The 20708-nt window shown below is 41.4% G+C and overlaps 1 protein-coding gene across 2 annotated transcripts; it reads left to right on the forward strand.

The window, feature by feature from the left end:
- The first annotated feature begins 468 nt into the window (after nucleotides 1–468).
- LOC112046034 (luciferin 4-monooxygenase) lies at nucleotides 469–20455 on the forward strand. Of its 2 annotated transcripts, XM_024082481.2 has the most exons (12): nucleotides 469–622; nucleotides 6781–6937; nucleotides 7934–8141; nucleotides 9757–9955; nucleotides 10987–11109; nucleotides 12384–12558; nucleotides 13954–14094; nucleotides 14939–15064; nucleotides 15603–15686; nucleotides 16635–16778; nucleotides 18067–18232; nucleotides 20316–20455. In XM_024082481.2, exons 2-12 carry the CDS (start codon nucleotides 6785–6787, stop codon nucleotides 20441–20443), a joined length of 1647 nt encoding a protein of 548 aa, XP_023938249.2. In that variant the 5' UTR covers nucleotides 469–622; nucleotides 6781–6784; the 3' UTR covers nucleotides 20444–20455. The 2 variants fall into 2 exon arrangements, with proteins under 2 accessions (XP_023938249.2, XP_052739283.1); XM_052883323.1 differs by lacking the exon at nucleotides 10987–11109.
- Nucleotides 20456–20708: the final 253 nt, after the last annotated feature.

Raw genomic sequence — 20708 nt, forward strand, 5'->3', positions numbered from 1 at the left:
CTAAAAGTTCTGAGAAATTCAGCAAGCGAGAAGAAAAATGTTAGGTTATTTACGAAGAAAAATGTTTTTTAATTAAATATTTCATGTTTTTTGTAATAAAAGAATAAATTCAATATATAAATGTGAAAGTAACTCTGTCTGTCTTACTGTTTGTTTCCTTTAACAAAAAAAAAATAAACCACAGATCTGATTTGAATGAAACGAGATGGCCCATGTTTGCCTAGCTACCTGATACCTCATTACAAAAATAAAAGTTATATCAAAAATAAAGATTGGTCATTGTAATATAACTTTTGGGTATGCTGAGCGCCATACAGAAACTGGCAACTTTGCTATACGAGTAGGTAGAGATAATTTGTACTTTGGAAGAGACTACTTTTTATTTGTAAAACAGATCAATCACACGAACCGAGTCGTGGGCATCCGCTGGTGTAGAAATATGCTATAATGAAAGAGCAGTCAATATAAAACAAGTGAATAAGTTCCTTAATAAACCATTGGACAACAGATATTACATATACTACGAACAGAAGTCTGCCGATCTTTATAGAGATAACTATCACAAAAGTGAACTGATCATAAAAGTTGATCCAATATTTTAATAATCCGATTTATTTTACAGGTAAGTTAATACATTAAAATTAATTCTACTATTTTTCCTTCATCATCCTATTTACATATAAATAAAATGTGCGCGAGTGATATTATAAGGGTTCCGTTTTTGTACGTTACGTTCGTACGTTCGGAACCCCTAATATATATGAATTATACTATTTTTTCTTATCCTATTTACATATAAAAATATTGATCCAATATTTTATTTTATCAATTTATTTTACGGGTAAGTTATTACATTAAAATGAATTAAAATAAATTTTCTCATCCTATTTACATATAAAAAAGTTGATCCAATTATTATGATATGAAATTCGATTTATTTTACGGGTAAGTTATTACGTTAAGTTTTTCTTATCATCCTATTTACCTAAAATGAAATATTCGCGAGTAATATTATAAGGGTTCCATTTTTGTACTTTTTTTTTTTCTGTCCGAGTAGGTGCCGATAGCTCCCTGCGGAACCACTACGGCGTCACCGGGGGGGTTGAGCGAGCGCAGAAGCATCGCCTGATGTGACCCGAAGGCTGAAAGAAAGATAGAGGACGGAACGGCTCTCTAAGGGCGTCTCCTATGAGACTCGGACCTCGGCTTAGAGGGCCATTCTGGAGGAGGTAACCGTGACCTGAGTGAATCAGTCCGGACGCCCCCAAGGTCGTGAGTTAGAAAACCCACGTCCGGGTGACGTTAGATATCGGGGACCTCGTCTTCGCCGGCGAAGACGCTGTGCAGCTTGTGATTGTGTTGCCTGGGAAGCATTGTCGGTTGTTATGTCATCGTCTGGATCGTAAAGGACGTTCTTGGGACGCCTCTGCTTGCAGTTAGCATTTAGGTTGGGAGTGTAATTGCAGGCCTCAACCACTAGTTGGTTGGGATGGAAGGCAGCTCTGTCAAAATAGTTTTGAGAGAGCTGTTTCATGTACTTAGCTATTGTCGGTAATTCTAGATCTCTATGGAGGTCATTATTGCGTAAGAACCACGGCGCGCCCGTGATTTGACGCAGAAAACGATTTTGTAGGGTTTGAAGCGGCCTAAGGGTCGCTTTGGGACGGTGGGCAAACACTACACTAGCGTAGGTTAAGATCGGACGGATCGTAGTTTTATAAAGTGTTAGCTTTGAGCGGAGGGACAATTTACTTTTCTTATTTATCATAGCGTAAAGACGGTGCATTACGTATGCGGCCTTTTTTCTCGCTTTGTTAACGTGCATGGAGAAGCTCATGCGGTTATCGAAGGTGACGCCTAGGTACTTGGCAGTACGTTGCCAGGGGATGGGTGCTCCGTAAAGGGAGACTTCTTTGAGTCCGGACTTGAGACGGGAGACTGCTTTGCCAGTGAAAAGCACGGCTGCGCTTTTCTCTGGGTTGACTTCTATACGCCAAAGGCGGAACCATTTACCTATAATGTTTACCGCCTTCTGGAGGCGGGCTCTAATGTGGACCCGGTTTACTGCCGTCGCGTACAGTGCGGTGTCGTCCGCAAACTGGGCGACGTGTACGCCCGGGTGGTCGGTGGGAATGTCGCTTGTGAAGAGCGAGTATAAAAGCGGGGAGAGCACGGAGCCCTGAGGGACTCCTGCGCGAATCTGTCTGGGTGAAGAGAGAGTGCCGTCTATACGGTACCTGAAGGTGCGGTTGGACAGAAAGCTGTGTAGCAAGCGTACCATTTTGTTTGGTACGCCGAAACGGTTTAGTTTGAATATCAAGCCTTCGTGCCAGACACGGTCAAACGCTTTAGCTACGTCAAAGAAGAGCGCCCCGGTGGCGATGGGGTTATGAAATGTATTAAAACCGGTTAGAATGTGCTCCGTGAGGCGGTGCACTTGATGAACACATGAGTGTTTACATCGAAATCCAAACTGTTGTTTGATGAGAAGTTGCTTTTCATCGCAAATGGCTTTGAGACGATTCAAAATGATTATCTCATACACCTTGCCAATGGTGTTGAGAAGACTAATTGGGCGGTAGCTAGTCGGGAGGTCGCGGGGTTTACCAGGCTTGTGGATGCCAATGACCGTAGCTTCTTTCCATGCGTCTGGGAAGGCGCAGTGAGCTAGGAGAACATTGAAGATGTTCACCAGGAGGTTGATTATCTGGACCGGGAGAAGCTTTAAAGCTTTGTTGCTAATCGTATCAGGCCCCGGAGCCTTCTTTTTGCGCAAGCCCTTGATAACCGCAGAGACTTCCTCGCATGACGTAGGGGTAATTTCGACTCCGTCCGGGGGGCGAGATAATATAGAAGTGAGTTCGGACTTCACTTTTTTCGCGTGTGATTTTACAAATGCCGTAGTGCTTGGAGTGCACTGGGCTTCCAGACTGTCGGCTAGGCATTCGGCCTTATCGATGTCCTCGATCGCGTTTGGGAGGCCAGGGCGTTTGAGAGGTGGGGTGGCTGCGAGACGGTCGGCTTTGAGATATCTTGCCACGTCGTAGAAGGCTACGTGCGATGGCTCGAGCTCTCTCAGTCGGTCGTCCCATTGTCTGTCATAACGCCAGCGCAAGCGACGCTTGCACCGTCTTCCGAGAGTCCAAAGTAGACTCGCGTTTTGTCGGGTCGGTTCAGATTCGTAGCGTCTTTGCTGGGCGTTTCTATCCGTTAGTAGGGCCCGTAGGTCCGACGACAGGAGGGCCTTGCTGAAGGCAGGGACCTCCTTGGTGCAATCTTTTATTGCTTCGCGAATGTGACCGTTTAGGTTTGAAGAAGCTGCGAGCGCTTCGCTTAACGTTTCTATCTCGTCAGGGATTTGATCTAGGTGCTGTGAAGCCAAGGACTTGAGACGCTCAGAGAGTCTCCCGTAATTAATTATAGTTTTGGTCGGGGGGGTCGTAGAGGGCGGGGAGCCAAGTTGGAGTATAACTGGTCTGTGGTCCGAGTCCGAGGCCAGATCCGAGAACACCTCCAGAGGACTCACTTCAAGAGTGATGTTCTTTACGAGTGCCAGATCCAGTACGCTCGGAGTTTGGTTTCGTGTGTCCGTCAGTCTCGGGTAACGTGTTGGTTTGTCGGGGGTTAGCAAAATGAAATTAGCATCGTCGCGGTCAGTCAGTCTTCTTAGAGTGTTGCCGCTAGTATTATTATAAGCGTTAAACCAACTTGTATGTTTAGCGTTAAAGTCACCGGCCAAAATGACGGAGTCACTTAAGGAGAGGAGTGTCTGAATGTCACTCTCTAAGAGACGTTTACCGCAGGGTTGGTAAACTGAAACCAGTGTGATCGGCGGATGGCCGGTCATACTGACCTGACATACTGAGACTTCCATGTTAGTAAGCTCGGGAGGATCGAGAGGAGTGCAGTGAAGAGCCCTTCTGTGATATATAGCTGTACCTCCCTTCCTTTGGGTGGTCCGGTCGTTTCTAATCATTAGGTAATTCCCTATTTTGGGATCGCGAAGGCTAGGTTTCAAGAAGGTCTCTTGCACCAAAAAGATGTCCGGTTTGTGGTCGCTTATCCATTCTCGGACCTCGAGTAATTTATCGTTGAGCCCGTCTGCATTGAAGAAGCCGACAGTCAGGGAATGTGGTTTTAATCTACCGTTGTGAGCCATTTAGAAAATTCTTATAGTTTTCGATCGCGCGGAGCATGATACTGTGCTCGCCTATTGCCCTTAGGGGGTCTACTTTATATTTCTCAATGAAGAGATCGTATTCTTCCATACGGAATACATCCGAGAAGGAATAAGACTTTTTGGGTGCCGCCGGTTTGCGGCCCGCTGCCCTGCCCCTTCGCTTGCCTGGCTGTGGGGCCTTCCGGCATCCGCGATAGTTCGCGGGATGGCCGGCTTCGCCGCACAGCACGCAGCTTGGGGGCACTTCAGCGATCCGTTCCTTGCGGGGACAATCTATCGTGCCGTGATCTCCCAGGCACTTAACGCACCTGGGACGGGCAAAACAATTCCTTTGGGAGTGTCCATAGGTCTGGCATCTATGACATTGACCTATGCGGCCACGGTTGTTGGGCTTCTCAAAGGAGAGGCCAGAGAGGTGGCATATTGCCTTCAAGTTGTATATCCTCTTGCCCTCAGGAGAGAGCTCGAGGATCACTAGACAGAGGTCTAGCGGCTCTTTTGAGCGGGATCGGTACATTCGGTGTACCTCCTGGACGGGGAGATCTTGTTTAAGCAGGTCGGCTTTGATGAGCTCAGTATCAAGCTCCTTCGGGAGACCGCGGACTACTACGCGGAGGACTCGCTCATCACTCAGAGCGTAAGTGTGATAGCCTATTGAGTTTGACCTCAATAAAGCTGTCAGACGCCTATGGTCACCGGATGACTCGCATTCCGCACGAATACCTAAGGTGGTAAGCTGGGCGTTTGGAATAGGGATATTGTTTTTTATTAGCATGGGGACAATTTTGTTTGCCCATGCGTCCTTGTCCCTAATAAACATTGGGGGGATCTTCTCCTTGCGAGATTCCTCCATAGGAGAGTCCTCACTTTCGGAGTCTGAATCGGATAAGGTTTGTGACCGAGCTTGGCTCTCGGTCACAGTGACCTTGCTAGTGGTAGTGGGCTGAGCGTCGGTTTTAGTAGCCTTTCGCCGTTTTCTGTTACTTACGACGACGGTGAAGCCATCCTCAACTGGAGCCGGTGAGACCTGCGAGTCTGGGATATCGCAAATGTCCATGGCGGAAGGCCTATGAACCGTGTTGGTCGGAGTGCGAGTCATAGATTCGCGGGAGAGTGGCAAAGTGCCCTTTGGGTGGGCTGAGGGCCCGGGGTGCGCGTTAGGCGCGCTAGGCCCTACGGACGGAGCCGGAATCGGTGTTGCCGGGCGACCCGAGGCCGAGACACGTGGGTCGCGGGCCGCGGATTGGCTGCCCAGCGGCGGGCGCACTACCTGAGCAGGTAGCACGTGGCGCTGTGTCACGAGTGGCGCGGGGGTTGCGGGGATAGCGGGGGACGCGGCGGCATTTCCCGGAAGGGGACTACCTGATTGGGGTTGACTTTGAGTCAAAGTCACGGTTTGAGACGCAATCGGTTGCGAAGACATAAAACTTTCCAGATAGCCTGGAAATTTAACTCGGAGGTCCTTGAAGAGGGCCTCCAAGTACGGCGGCGGAACGGAGTTGGGGTCCATAGTGGACCCCGGAACTAACAGGGCCTCCCCACCGGGGCGGGGAGGTGAGTACCTACTGTGTGGCCCTAGTGGTCCACGCCTTTAGGTGACGTGGGTGTACCTACTCTTATTCTAGTGTACTCACGGACCGGAACCACTTAACTACACTAGAACAACGCAGAACACAACACAACACAGCACAACAAAATCGGTGGTCAAGACAGTACTAGAAAAACTAGCACCCTCTCAAAAGAAGAACCAATATTGGTGGCCTCCACCGTGGGATCGAAAACCTGCATAGGCGAGGACAGACGACCGCACGGGACGGCTGCCAAGATCGGAGTGCATTTTTGTACTACATACGTTCGGACCCTAACAATATTGAAGTGTCTGTCTGTCTTTTCAATGTAACTTGTTTGTGTGTGTTTTTTGCGCGAGTGATATTATAAATAAAGATTAGGTTGAGCTGTGATAGCCCAGTGGATATTACCTCTGCCCCCGATTCCGGAGGGTATGGGTTCGAATCCAGTCCGGGGCATGCACCTCCAACTTTTCAGTTCTTAATTCTCTGCGTGTGTGAAGTCTAACCCCTCTCATTCTGAGAGGAGACTCGAGGTCAGCAGTGAGCCGCACATATGGGTTGATAATGATGATGATGATGACATTTTAATGTCTGTCTGTTTTCTCCGAATGTACTAGACCAATTCAGTTGAGATTTGGTTTACATCAATTCTTGTGACCCAAATACAGGGTATCGTACAACCTATCGTAAGTAGATAAAATTTGAATATGGGCAGCACTTATGGGGACAACTTGAACAAAAACTTTTACGAACTTCATCGTGTGATACATCAAATTTCTTGTCTTGATAAAAGTATTTTAAGAATATTTTTTTTGGAATTAAAAAGTTTAATTTCAAGTTATTTAAACAAATACACATAGCTTTCGATTCGGAGGGCGAAGCCGGTCCGGGGCATGGACCCCCAACTTTTCAGTTGTGTGCGTTTTAAGAAATTAAATATCACATTTCTCAATCGGTGAAAGAAAACACATTTCTCAATCGGTAAAGAACTTCTTTATTGGTCAATAATATTTTCTAAACATGGTTCAGTGCAATGGTGTCGAAACTATCCACGGATGCGGTACACTGGTTCATGTCGGACCTGACGTCTCGCATAGTAGCCCAGTCGGGGCTCCCAGCTGACAGGTTTCATCTCGGCAAAATTATCCTGCAAAGCTTCAAAGACTATCCTGACGCAGTGATGCAGGTATGATGATAAATACATTCCTTTATAAACAAAGCTTACGTATGTAAGTTTTGTTACCTTATAGATACAAATATTATGCTTCTATTTTATTGTTTGTTTCCTTGTTCTGTGACGTACGAGTGTGTAAATAAATAATATTGTTAATCTTAAGGTTTGCCAGGATATAAGGATGTCTTAAAGTATGAATGTAATTAAACTTTGTTTTAATAAAATACTGATTGGAGAGACAATTTTCAAAAAAGATTTTTATGAATGTTTTGAAAAGTAACGGCAATAGGTTTGTTCCTTTATATTTAAAAATAATCGAAAAAAAATTGGATTTGATTTTTTTATTAATTTTGATAGGATTTTAACCAAGTTTAATACAGTAAAAGCTCCTTATTCACGCTTTCTTTATTCACTATTCGCGGATTAAAAAATCGCGTTCCAATTCCTATATTCGCGGCTAAATATTTCGTTTTTCGCGGATCTGACTGACGAAACTGACTTAAAATCTGCAAATTTAAACTTTAACTTGCAAATACCTATTGCCGAAATTACAAATGGATGGTTCTTAAACCATCCATTTGTAATCCATCATAATAATGCCACTGCTTAAAATCACTCTGAATAGAAACTTTTAAAAAATGTCAAGCAAGAAAAAAAATTAAAATTCTTCAAACAATTGTCTAAGACTGAAGATAATAGTTAATCAATAACTTCAATTAATTGTTTTTTCTTTATATATTTGTTATTTATTTTGTCACCCAAGAACGTTTCCCTTATAATCCCATATAAAATACCATTTCATATTCACGGTTTCTGTATTCGCGACACATTTAGAGAACGTATCCCCCGCGAATAATGAGCATTTACTGTATTGGCACATGTTGTGTGATAAACTAGGCCTTTTTTAGTAATTTGTTTTCTTAAATAAAACCTTTGCAGTTTTTGCGAGCGGCATTTGATTATTTTTTTTTAAATTACAATTGGTTAGTAATGAGTATTGTTTTATAGATAGACGGAGGAACAGGCGAATCGGAAACGAATGGTTCTATAATGGAGAGAACGGTAAAATGTGCTACAGCTTTCAGAAATTTAGGTTTGACCACTGGTGATGTTATGGTGCTTATGGCACCAAACCATATCGATCTATCTGTGCCGTTCTATGCAGGCTTGTATACTGGGGTCATCATAGCAGCCGTGGACAGGACTTTAGGAGTCAGTAAGTAATTTTCTAATCAAAGACTAGTTAATTGTATTTGATAACATAATTAGAAACCTATTTCTCGGTGGTATCAAAGACTTTCTTCTTCAGACACTGATGATTTACTATCTAAACCGTGTGAGTTGCCAGTATTTTTTTTTTGTTTAAAAAGAATATTTACCAAATTTTATATGACCAATGTTTCCATTCCCCTCCAGCTAGTCGGGACTGTTCTAGGAGTGGGCACGACAATAGAGCAACGGAGCGGGGATCGAACCACTCCAGCACCTTGGGACCCCAACTGCCAACGGCTCTTCCATGGCCATGTGCCCCGCCCGTTGTCAGCTTCGCGACACATTGAGCTATGTCGATGACTTTGGTTTTTCTGCGGATCTCCTCATTTCTGAATCGATCACGCAGAGATACTCCTAGCACAGCTGATAGTCGTTACAAAATCAACCCTAAGCATACCCATATTGGAGCAGTGTGGTGGTCCTATATTGTTCGTGGTCGTCTTAGTCGCTAAACTTTGGACCTTATTAGAAGGCTCAGAGTCACACAGCGGGCGTGTGATAGAAACAGAAATGAGAAGCTCTGCAGAAAACCAAAGAACCAAACATACCTCAGCGAGTCACTGAAGCTAAAATGACAATGGGCAGGCCACATTGTTTGAAGAGCCGATTGACGTTGGGATGATGCTGGAATGGCGGCCCCGCACCGGAAAGCGCAGTGTCTATGTGGACATCATCATTTACAGCAATGGACGTCCAACGTGTTAATGATGATATAAGGAAGGAAGAAGAAGGGTGTCCTTGTAGAGGGCCATTAGAACAAGCTGATAATGATGATGATATAAATAAAAATTGAGGCCTTGCCATTATGCTCGCCTGTAATATCTTGATATCAAGTTTAATATGCACCAATTGACAGTTGCGCTGGCATTATGAATTCAATTGACAGCATCGACATTTTATCCAATAGGTACTAGTACCTAATGCATCTCTCGTCATAACATTTTCATTACGTATTTTATTTATACAAATATTATAAAACTGAAGAGTTTGTTTGTTTGTTTGGTTGAACTCGCTAATCTCAGGAACTACTGGTCCGATTTACAAAATTCTTTTAGTGTTTGATATCCCATTTATCGAGGAAGGCTATATGCTTTATTATCCCGGTATTCTTACGGGAACGTGAACCACGCGGGCGAAAGCGGGCGGCGTCATCTACTGTACCTGTCTATATTTTTCACTAACATAATCCACGGTTTCACCCACGCAGTTTCCATTCCGGTGAGAATTCGAACAATCTATAGCTTACGTTATTCGCTGGTAATGTAGCTTTATATCGGTGAAAGAATTTTTAAAATTAGTCTAGCATTTTCCGGGCCTATTTGTAACAAATAAACAAATGAACAATTAAACGTTAATAATAATGATATGGCTATAATAAGATATAAGAAGAAAATAAGAATAATATAGGCCTATAGCCTTCCTCGATAAATGGGCTATCTAACACTGAAAGAATTTTTCAAATCGGACCAGTAGGTTCTAAGATTAGCGCGTTCAATCAAACAAACAAACTCTTCTGTTTTATAATATTAGTAAAGATTAATCTAATGAATATTTTTCAGAGGAATTGCAAGATTCTTTTAATGTCAGTCGACCAAAAATCATATTCTGCCAAAGTGAGAAAGCTCCCGACATACAAGTAGCTCTTAATGAGATAGATTTAAATGCTCTCATAGTAACTTTCGACAAAGGAGATTATCTATGCAACTACGCTGATTTCGTAGCAAAATATGCCGACGACACTCCAATACAAGAGTTTAAGTAAGGAATTCACTTTTTTAGGCCTTCTCCTTACACCATCATTATATTTATAGTTAATAATCTTAAGCTTTCACTTAACTGTTGGATCAAGAGTCGGATACAAAAGGCAGTGATTCTTGAGACGGCGCGTATTGTGAGGGGGTTTATCACTCTGGAGCCCTTACCACCGGTTGCTTGGGCACTCAAATGTCCCGCAGCGGGAGGGTGGATTTTTTTTTTATGTTTTGTATATTATACTTATATTGTTAAAATAAAAAAAAAGAAGTAATAAATAAATGAGAGAAATGTAAAGCTCTTTTTGTACTTTTCGTTTAGGTACCTTACTTAACTTGACTTTACTTAAAGTAAGTTATGTTAGTAAAGTTAAGTTATATTATGTAATCTTTAGCACGGCCTGCGCGCTGCCGTGCGCTTGGATCTTCTCTCATATCCATAAAACTATAATAACATAGTACAATAAAATGGTCTATTCTATATGTATATGTATATGATCACGTTTACAATATTAAAAATTTACAGTACAGTTATTGCTTTGGATTTATTTATTTTAATTTAAGAATTAAAATTTATTTTTTCGATTATTACACATGTATGTTGTTCTTTTATTAAATTCAAAAGTTTTATTTTTATTTAAGAGTTTTATTGTATGTGATATGTTATAGTATAGTACAAAATTGTGCATAACTTGATAACCTTTAGTTTCTCACTTTTATAATATGCACTAGAGTTTTAACCATTATGCAACCATTTCATTTAAATTTTTATTTGTATGGCTGATGGGAGGCTTCGGCCGTGGCTAGTTACCACCCTACCGACAAAGACGTACCGCCAAGCGATTTAGCGTTCCGGTACGATGTAGTGTAGAAACCGGAACGGGGTGTGGATTTTCATCCTCCTCCTAACAAGTTAGCCCGCTTCCATCTTAGACTCCATCATCACTTACCATCTGGTGTGATTGTAGTCAAGGGCTAACTTGTAAAGAATAAAAAAAAAAAAAAAAAAAATGTATGAAAGAATTTTCCATTTTTCAGACCTACAGACTTTGACCCCTCAACAACAACCGGTTTCCTTATATCAACAAGTGGCACTACTGGACTGCCGAAAGCTGCTGAAGTCACACATAAAAACTTTGTTATTTCTATACCAATGTTTTGGTAAGCAAAATTGACGTTTTTTTTTTTTTTTGATAAATCTGAGTGAAATTGGTATTTCAAAAATACCGCTTGAGCTACTACAAGTGGATATCTGTAAACACTTCTTACATTTTGATAAAAATTAAAAGGTAAATAAGCAAAAATTATCTTAAAGTGTATATTTAATATGCAATAAAGGCTTGCGCTTGACTACAATTAAGACTGATGGGAAGCCATTTTAAAAGAGCAACTGTTGAGTTTCTTGCCGGTTTCTTCGCAGCAGAACCTGCCTTCCGAACCGGTAATAGAATCTTTACGAATAGTCAACTAACGTATCAAAAGTGCTACAAGCACTTTGAAGCACAGTTGAGCCTACTTGAAATAAATGAATTTTGAAGCATTAATGCGGTCTAAATTGGAGCGCGCTTGCCTAGAAGATGCCTATTCACTCTTGCTTTTGCTTTCGGAGTATCAGCACTAGATCCTATTACAAAAACTCACGACAATCAAGAACATATAGCTGTGTACATACGTATTCTGTGGTATTAATAAAACGACTTCAACGTCGGATTTTTTCCATCGTGTCAGAAAAGAGGCCAATATCTTCGAATTGACTTATCGGATTTTCATCGAATATGCCTACTACAGCGTCCGTTAATGGCACTCCCTTGATAAACGGGCGACGGAAAGGGAAGGACTGCGCGGAAATGAAGTCGTGCGCGCGGGCCAGAGGCTGGAAGTGGGGTACATCAGTTGTGGGTTATATTTCATCGCTACCCGCCTCCAGGCCCCGCGAACCATCGAGAGTGTTATGAACGAATTTGCCAAGCTATAGTAGCTTCTCGATCATGTTAGTGTTTATTTACAAGAGCGGCAGTTGCTACCGACGACTGCAGTCGACGGCAGACGGCGACGTATAGGCGGCAGTCGACAGCGGTCGCCGACTGCAATCAGCGACGTCTCGGCGGCAGCCAACGGCAGTCGAGTCGAGCAGTTGCCGCTCATGTAAATTAACCCAGTCTTGATCTTATTATTTTGCATCCTTTTGTTGTCGATGTCCAGTCGACTCGCACAAAACGTCTCGCGTCGACGTTTCTAATAAGAACAGCGAAGATGTGGAATGCCCTTCCAGCTTCTGTGTTTCCCAACACTTATGATTTGTGCACCTTCAAGACAAGAGTGAATAGGCATTTTCTAGACAAGCGCGCTCCAACCTAGACCTCATCATTACTTTCCACCAGGCATGATTGTAGTCAAGCGCAAGTCTATTATGAATAAATAAAATATATATTTAGGATACATTTCAATACGTTCCCGACGCCGACTCGCATGTCGTTGGTTGGGGCACCGCTCCAGTGGCTGACTGCACTGTTCCAATTCATCGCATCGCCGATATTCAAGTACACACGTCTGCAGACCTCCATAGCTGTAACACCGGAACATGCCTACTACCTCATTAATGAGTATAGGGTAAATATAAAACTTTTTACATAGCAATAATGTATCGTTATCAACCCATATTCGGCTCACTGCTGAGCTCGAGTCTCCTCTCAGAATGAGAGGGGTTAGGCCAATTAGTCCACCACGCTGGCCCAATGCGGATTGGCAGACTTCACACACACAGAGAATTAAGATAATTCTCTGGTGTGCAGGTTTCACGATGTTTTCCTTCACCGATTGAGACACGTGATATTTAATTATGATGGGTGAGGAATCTTGTCACAATACGCGCCGTCTTAAGGATTACTACCTTTTGTATCTGACTTTCAAGCGAAAGCTTCTTCAGGTGTTGGTCGAAGCTTTTGGGTGTAAGATCAATGACTGATATGACTATCGGAATAAATACCGATCAAATTGAAAACTTCCTCCTTTTTAAAGTCGGTTAAAAACAGTTGACTCACCGTTAAAGAACATAGAAAACATTGAAGCTAACGCTTTGTTATACCCTTAACGTAAACCACGTATTCTTTAGAGTTACGAATGTGCAATACAGAAAAGCAATGAATAATATTAGTAAAACAAACCAAATTTTAAAAATTATACCATTTTTGAGAAGCTGTTCCCAATGTTCAATGAAATTCCTGTAAAAATTATGACATTGGTTTTTAAGTACGCTGTATTATACGTATATATTATTGTTTTCCACATTAATTGGAATTTAGGACATGAGTTAGTGCAGACATGCTGTCAAGTGTGGTTGAGGTTGCGGTTGGCTTCGTAAGTTTTCTGCGAAAGAAAGCACGATTACTAATATTACAACTGTAATAATATTTTGAAAAAGAAGCAAAATAGTCGGAATTTGTTCACGGGATTACCGTCGGAATGTAGAGATAACAGTAACTATTGTTTTCACCTATTTATAACTATTGTTTTTATGAAGCCGTGATAGCCCAGTGGATATGACCTCTGCCTCCGATTCCGGAGGGTGTAGGTTCAAATCCGGTCCGGGGCATGCACCTCCAACTTTTCAGTTGTGTGCATTTTAAGAAATTAAATATAACGTGTCTCAATCGGTGAAGGAAAACATCGTGAGGAAACCTGCATACCAAAGAATTATCTTAATTCTCTGCGTGTGTGAAATCCGCATTAGGCCAGCGTGGTGGACTATTGGCCTAACCCCTCTCATTCTGAGAGGAGACTATGGGTTGATGACGACGATTGCTTTCACAGTCGTTACAGTCAATGGTCTTATAGCGAAACTTCCCTATAATACCATTGACTGAAATTTCATTCTCATGAATCGTCCCATTTCATTTTCATGAAAATCGGTTTAGTAATTTCGTGTTACAATCAAAAAAACTGAAATACATCTTTGAAGTTGGTGCCATTTTATGTTAAAAATATTATAAATATTGAATCTTTCAGCCAACGTTTACAATACTTAGTCCAACATTAATGGCGACTCTTATCAAAAAAGAGGCTCGAGATCAATGTGACCTCACCTGCTTTGAGATCATTCTGTTGGGAGGAAGTTCGGTACCTACCACCCTAGTTGATGATATTAAGGTAACATGCATACTAATATTATAAGTTAGTCTGTCGGTCTATTACCTTTAGGTATACGTATACGTAGAGATACATTGGACCTTGAAGCAGAATACAGGCTACTTTTTATCCCAAAAAAAACATGGTTCTTGCGGGATTTGTTAAAAAATTTGTCACTAGTAAATAATTTTTTTTACAACTGACGAACTAAACTGATGGCTCACCTCATTGTAAATGGTAAACCACCGGGCAAGCAAGAGACGCGGCCTACCAAGCACTGGCCTGTGTCTTTTAACGTATGTGTTTAGTCGCATGTGTCTGTATTTAGATAAGGAACCATGCCCTTCAATTCCGAATTCAGCATTGCTGTTTGGACAGAAATACGCATAGTGGCAATGCTTCCTCGGAGGAGTTCTGTCACAATAAGCTCTACTATTGAGATAGAAGTACTTAGTCTCAGCTCTATGCAATATAACTTATTAGGAACAATACGTATGACAGGCCATTCATCATCATCATCATCATACCAGCAGATGGACTTCCACTGGACATAGGCCTTTTGCAGGGACTTCCAAACATCATGATCCTGAGCCGCCTGTTTCCAGCGAATCCCTGCGACTCGCTTGATGTCGTCAGTCCACCTGGTGGGGGGTCGACCAACACTGCGCTTTCTAGCGCAGGGCCGCCATTCCAGCACCTTGAAACCCCAACGTCCATGGGCTCGTCGAACTATGTGGTCCGCCCACTTCAGCTTCGCGACTCGTTGAGCTATGTCGGTGACTCTGGTTCTCCTACGGATCTCCACATTTCTGAGACTGTCATTAATTACGAGTATTATGATTCAGTTGTCATGATATTCTTCTAGAGTATCACACCAAACACAGAAGTAGTAAATATATACGGCATGAGTGAAGTGGCAGGAATAGCCTTCAGCAACGAGTTCCCACCACCAGGTTCCTGTGGGAAGCCAATGAAATGCTTTGAATATCGTGTAAGTTGATCCATACATCTTATATGCGTGATTTCAAAATAAGTTTTGCTTTTAGTTTTATGCGACACCAAAATACAAACAAGCTTATTACTGTACATTATGATATAAGTGGGGTAAGTTGAAAATCGCAGCCGAAGCGATATTGCAAGTTCGAGCCGCAGGCGAGAGCTATAGTAAGGAAGCCGAACAGGCGAGAGCTATACCTAGCTCTTGCCTACGGCTCGACCTTGCAATATATGTTGCCTCGACTGTAATTTTCGACTTACCGCACTTACCTATATCATAATGTAATATTGTCTACATGTTGTTGTTGTCTGTGTCGGCTAGACCGATTTTAATGGAACTTTCACTGGAAGATAGAGGAAGAAAAATGAAAATCCATAGTTCCTGCAGGGTTTGTTAAAAACAGAAATTCAAGCAAACGAAGTGGCGGGCTTCCTTTGTCCGTCTTTAATATGAAGACATATTTAATATTTGTGTAAAAAAATTAGATACTTGTTTCATTAATATGATAATATATGAATAAACTATGTTTCAGTTAATTGACGTGGATACCCAAGAAGATATTGCCGAACCAAATACTCCAGGAGAACTTTGGCTGAAAGGGCCTTCAATTTTCAAAGTAAGAAAATTATGGTTCCATTGTTACGTAATTGATGCTCAAAAGAAAATTAATATATAAATTTCATTTTTTTTTTTTTTATTTTTTTTTTTATTCTTTACAAGTTAGCCCTTGACTACAATCTCACCTGATGGTAAGTGATGATGCAGTCTAAGATGGAAGCGGGCTAACTTGTTAGGAAGAGGATGAAAATCCACACCCCTTTCGGTTTCTACACGGCATCGTACCGGAACGCTAAATCGTTTCGCGGTACGTCTTTGCCGGTAGGGTGGTAACTAGCCACGGCCGAAGCCTCTCACCAACCAGACCTGGACAAATTAAGAAAATCTCAATCTGCCCAGCCGGGGATCGAACCCAGGATCTCCGTTTTGTAAATCCACCGCGCATACCACTGCGCCACGGAGGCCGTCAAAAGCATCACTTAAGTATCCAGTAAGTGAATAACAATATGAAATTGGAATATTTCAATATACATTGAAAAATGCTTTTTTGGGTCCTGTGTAAATATGGTGTAACGTTAAAAATAAAACGTCAATTAATTAGTAGCCGTGATAGCCCAGTGGAATCTGACCTCTGTCGGTATTCGGAGATTGCAGGTTTGAATCTGGTCCGGGACATGCACCTCCAACTTATCAGTTGTGTGCATTTTAAGAAATTAAATATCACGTGTCTCAAACGGTGAAGGAAAACATCGTGAGGAAACCTGCATACCTGAGAATTTTCGTGTGTGTAGTCAGCCAATCCGCATTGGGCCAGCGCGGTGGACTAAGGCCTTACCCCTCTGATTCTGAGAGGATAGTCGTGCTCAACAGTGAGCCGAATATGGGTTATTAATGATGATGATGATTAATTAAACTCTTAAATCCTCAGATGGTACAGAGAGTACAATAAAGGATCTCATTTAATATACATATTTTCATTTCATTTAATAAAACTTGTTAATTAAAGGGATATTACGACAACGCAGAAGCAACTGAAGAAGCCTTCGTTGACGGTTGGTTCAAAACGGGAGACATGTTCTACAGGGATGAAAATTGGAACTTTTTCTTTCTAGAACGAATAAAATTGCTGTTAAAATATAAGAGCTACCAGGTAAACATTAATCACTTAAGATTAATAATTAATTGAGATTTATGTAAATATTTTATTCGTATTTAAATCAATCTACTGCGCCCTAAGAAGTCAATAACAAATTTGATTTTTTACAACATTGCTAATTTTAAATTTTAAATATAAAATATCAGCCCTGAATTGAGAAGAAGTGTTATTACATTCCCGTGCCTCAAAGAACACTTTAAGCAACGACATTTTATACCATAAGACATGTTACGTGCCATTTACGTGCCTACAAAATCACTGCAGTCCAAATCACTGCGATCCAAATTTAGCGACTCCACTGAGCGCACATAATACAATTTTGTGTTTACTTATATTAAATATCAAAGTATACCGATACAGTTTTTAAAGTTCTATAAAGGTGGGTACAGATTGGTGCAATGCAACATGTAATGCAACATGCAATGCAAGAATTTGACGTCCACATTGCTGCAATGTATCACGAATGCTCGTGGTTTGGACGCCTCGCGCGCACGAACTGCGCCTGGGTCGCACACGCTCCGAGCGTTACAACTCGTGCGCGGTTCGATCCGAGATTTGTCGGTTTTTGGTACGAACACAAAGGGGCGCGCAGTGTGCGCAGGACTGAGCCGACTGATTCGTAGTCAATGCGCGCGCCACACGTCCAAGGCAGCAGGGAACATGCAATGTAAGGCAGAATATTACATTACATGTTGCATTGCACCAATCTGTACCCACCTTAACACACAACTCGATATTGTATACAATTTTTTAGGTATTATTTGTAACTTTCGTCGTTTACTGTGCGATTCAATGAAATTAAGACAATTAGCCGCATTTTTATTAAATCAATTATAATTAAATCTTTGACTTTAAGCCGTCGGTCCCGGTCACTATCATTAACATCTGAAAGTGGTCGTTACAGAAACATTACAACCCTAAACCCGCTAACCCACATTGGTGCAGCGTGGTGGGTCTAAGCTCCATAACCCCTCTTCACAGAATATAGATGAGCAGTAGTTGGATTTCATACTAGAGGTCGAAACGCGAGGTATACCAACGCAATACAATTACAATCACAAAACTAAATGGAAACACAAAGTTGGCAAATGTAATTAAAATGCTGGAGGCGGGCAGCCCTATCACATGTTTACGTACCGCGCAGCTGTGGGTATTTATTTCAAAAATACGGAGTTACAATACTGCTTATATTTTTACTGTGTCCACTTGTATAAGGAGGGAAGCTTGGCCCTGACGTGAAAATAGGCTGATAAAGATGATGATAATACTTCCTCTTCTTCAGATATCACCAGTAGAAGTAGAGAACGTTATAAGACAGCACCCTGGAGTACTAGATGTAGCAGTTACTGGTATACCGGATGCAGAATGCGGAGACCTGCCAATCGCTTGTGTTGTGACACGAGACGGATACGATGTATCGGTGGATGAAATTAAAAATTTAGTTAAAGGTAAAATATTAGCAATTAATTTAGTGTACAATTTGTCACTATTTATACAAAGATAAAGTCGAATACTAGCGAACGTCCACGACTCCGCGTGAAATTCTGTTTTTTTTTTTATTTTACAAATCTAGTGAGAACCATGGATTTTTAGACGCTAAAAGATACCAAAATGTAGCTTTTTGTATCTAGCGGACGTCTGTGACCACGGTCGCGTGAATTTTTTTTTTATTTATTTATTTGTTTATTTGTAATCAACGGCGTTAAAGTACCTACATGATTATAAGAATACTCTAGCTGACGGGACGGGAAGGAATACGGGAATAATATAGCCTATAGCCTTCCTCGATAAATGGGCTATCTAACACTGAGAGAATTTTTCAAATCGGACTAGTAGTGCCTGTGATTAGCGCGTTCATTCAAACAAACAAAAAAATTCTTCAGCTTTGTAATATTAGTATAGATAAACCTTAGCCCACAAAGATTAATATAGTAAGTATTGATCATATTGTAATCTTACAATACATTTAAATATTTTCGTAAATTTCGTGGTAACCGTAGATTTTTCCGGGATAGAAGTAACCTATGGGTTAATAATCTGCGCACCCAAATTCAGCCAAATCGGTTTAGTTGCTATAGTCTAAAGGAGTAACAAACATACACACTAACTTTTCCCATTATATAATAGCTGACGCCGCGCGGTTTCACCCGCGTGGTTCCTTTTCCCGTAGGAATACGGGGATAATATATAGCCTATAGCCTTCCTCGATAAATAGGCTATCTTACACTGAAAAAAAATTTCAAATCGGACCAGTTATTAACGCGGACCAGTTATTAAAGGACCCGAGAATAACGCTTTCAAACAAACAAACTCTTCAGCTTTATAATATTAATATAATTAGTGTTAAGTGTATAATCTATCTCAATTATAAATTTTAGACAAATTGCTGTAGATAGTTGTCGTAAAGGAGTGACAAACACACACATAAACTTTCGCTTTTATACATATATTCGTACACAGGAACTTTCACCTTATAAATGACTACAATTCAATATTGAACAGCCAATATCTACTGCTACAGTTTTTGTCGGACCTGTTTCGCCACGTTAATTTATTAGTTTTGTTGCGGATAAAATCTCAGCAAGTTTTTTACTCCTTGTCCATGAACCTCGGTAACTTAACACCGACTTCTTTACAAATTCAAAACATTGAATGAGTCATGGTAAAACCTACAGTAAAACAACGTCAAACTACACGCTCTACGATCCGTTAAGCGAAGAATGAGATAGTAGATTTTGGAAAGCCCCCAGAAAACACTGTGTATTGCGTATGCATGTCTAATACGTGAAAGTTAAAGCCAAATATTATATTGTTGTATTATAGTTCGTCGTCGTCATCAACCTATATTCGGCTCACTGCTGAGCTCGAGTCTCCTCTCAGAATGAGAGGGGTAAGGCCAATAGTCCACCACGCTGGCCCAATGCGGATTGGTAGACTTCACACACGCAGACAATTAAGATAATTCTCTGGTATGCAGGTTTCCTCACGATGTTTTCCTTCACCGATTGGGACACGTAATATTTAATTTCTTAAAATGCACACAACTGAAAAGTTGGAGGTGCATGCCCCGGACCGGATTCGAACCCACACCCTCCGGAATCGGAGGCAGAGGTCATATCCACTGGGCTATCACAGCTCTATATTGTATGTATTATAGTTATAACACTTAAATTCGCTTGGCGGTACGTCTTTGTCGGTAGGGTGGTAACTAGCCATGGGCTGAAGCCTCCCACCAACTAGACCTGGACCAATTAAGAAAACCTTAATCGGCCCAGCCGGGGATCTAACCCAGAACCTCCGTCATCTAAATCCACCGCGCATACCACTGAGCCACGGAGGCCGTTCATTGGTGCTTATAAACTAAGCCCACTTGACATAAATGACTTCGATTTTGAACTTCAAAAAACACCATTGACCAATGATCAATAGGAAAGAAGTCTACTCTTACTTATCAGTATACCAAATGTTAATATTAATAATTATTGTTATACACATTGATGTAATACCTAATCTATTATTTTATTTTTACAGATTCGCTATCAGATTCAAAACAGTTACGTGGTGGGGTGATATTTCTAAACAGTATACCTATGACCGCTTCTACCAAAGTGCACAGAAGACAACTTAAGGAATTAGTGTTAAACCTAGAAAGGCAATAAATATGATGTGCACAATAATAAAAATTTTAATAAAAAAAATACAACCGACTTCAAAACCTAAAAACGTACCCACTAAACTGTGAAAAATAACATCATAATATGTTCTACCTGCTGATCAGTTTGAAGGCGGTGCTAAGCCGGTGATGTATTAGTTCAAGCCATGTGAGAATATCTTATAGATTTGGATTTTGCAGACAGTGTTGTTTCATGTGGTCCTGTCAGAAATGGCTTAAAATTAAGACAACACCCGCTAAGCACCGCCTTC

The sequence above is a fragment of the Bicyclus anynana genome, chromosome 8 (genome assembly GCF_947172395.1).
Source record: "Bicyclus anynana chromosome 8, ilBicAnyn1.1, whole genome shotgun sequence".
Lineage (NCBI taxonomy): Eukaryota > Metazoa > Arthropoda > Insecta > Lepidoptera > Nymphalidae > Bicyclus > Bicyclus anynana.

Bases quoted from the DNA above. Each gene is read 5' to 3' on its own strand.
- LOC112046034 (XM_024082481.2), top strand. From the start codon at position 6,785: ATGGTGTCGAAACTATCCACGGATGCGGTACACTGGTTCATGTCGGAC. The intron at 15,687-16,634 runs GTAAGAAAATTA...TGTTAATTAAAG, and splicing joins AAGGGCCTTCAATTTTCAAA to GGATATTACGACAACGCAGA. The intron at 16,779-18,066 runs GTAAACATTAAT...CCTCTTCTTCAG, and splicing joins TAAAATATAAGAGCTACCAG to ATATCACCAGTAGAAGTAGA.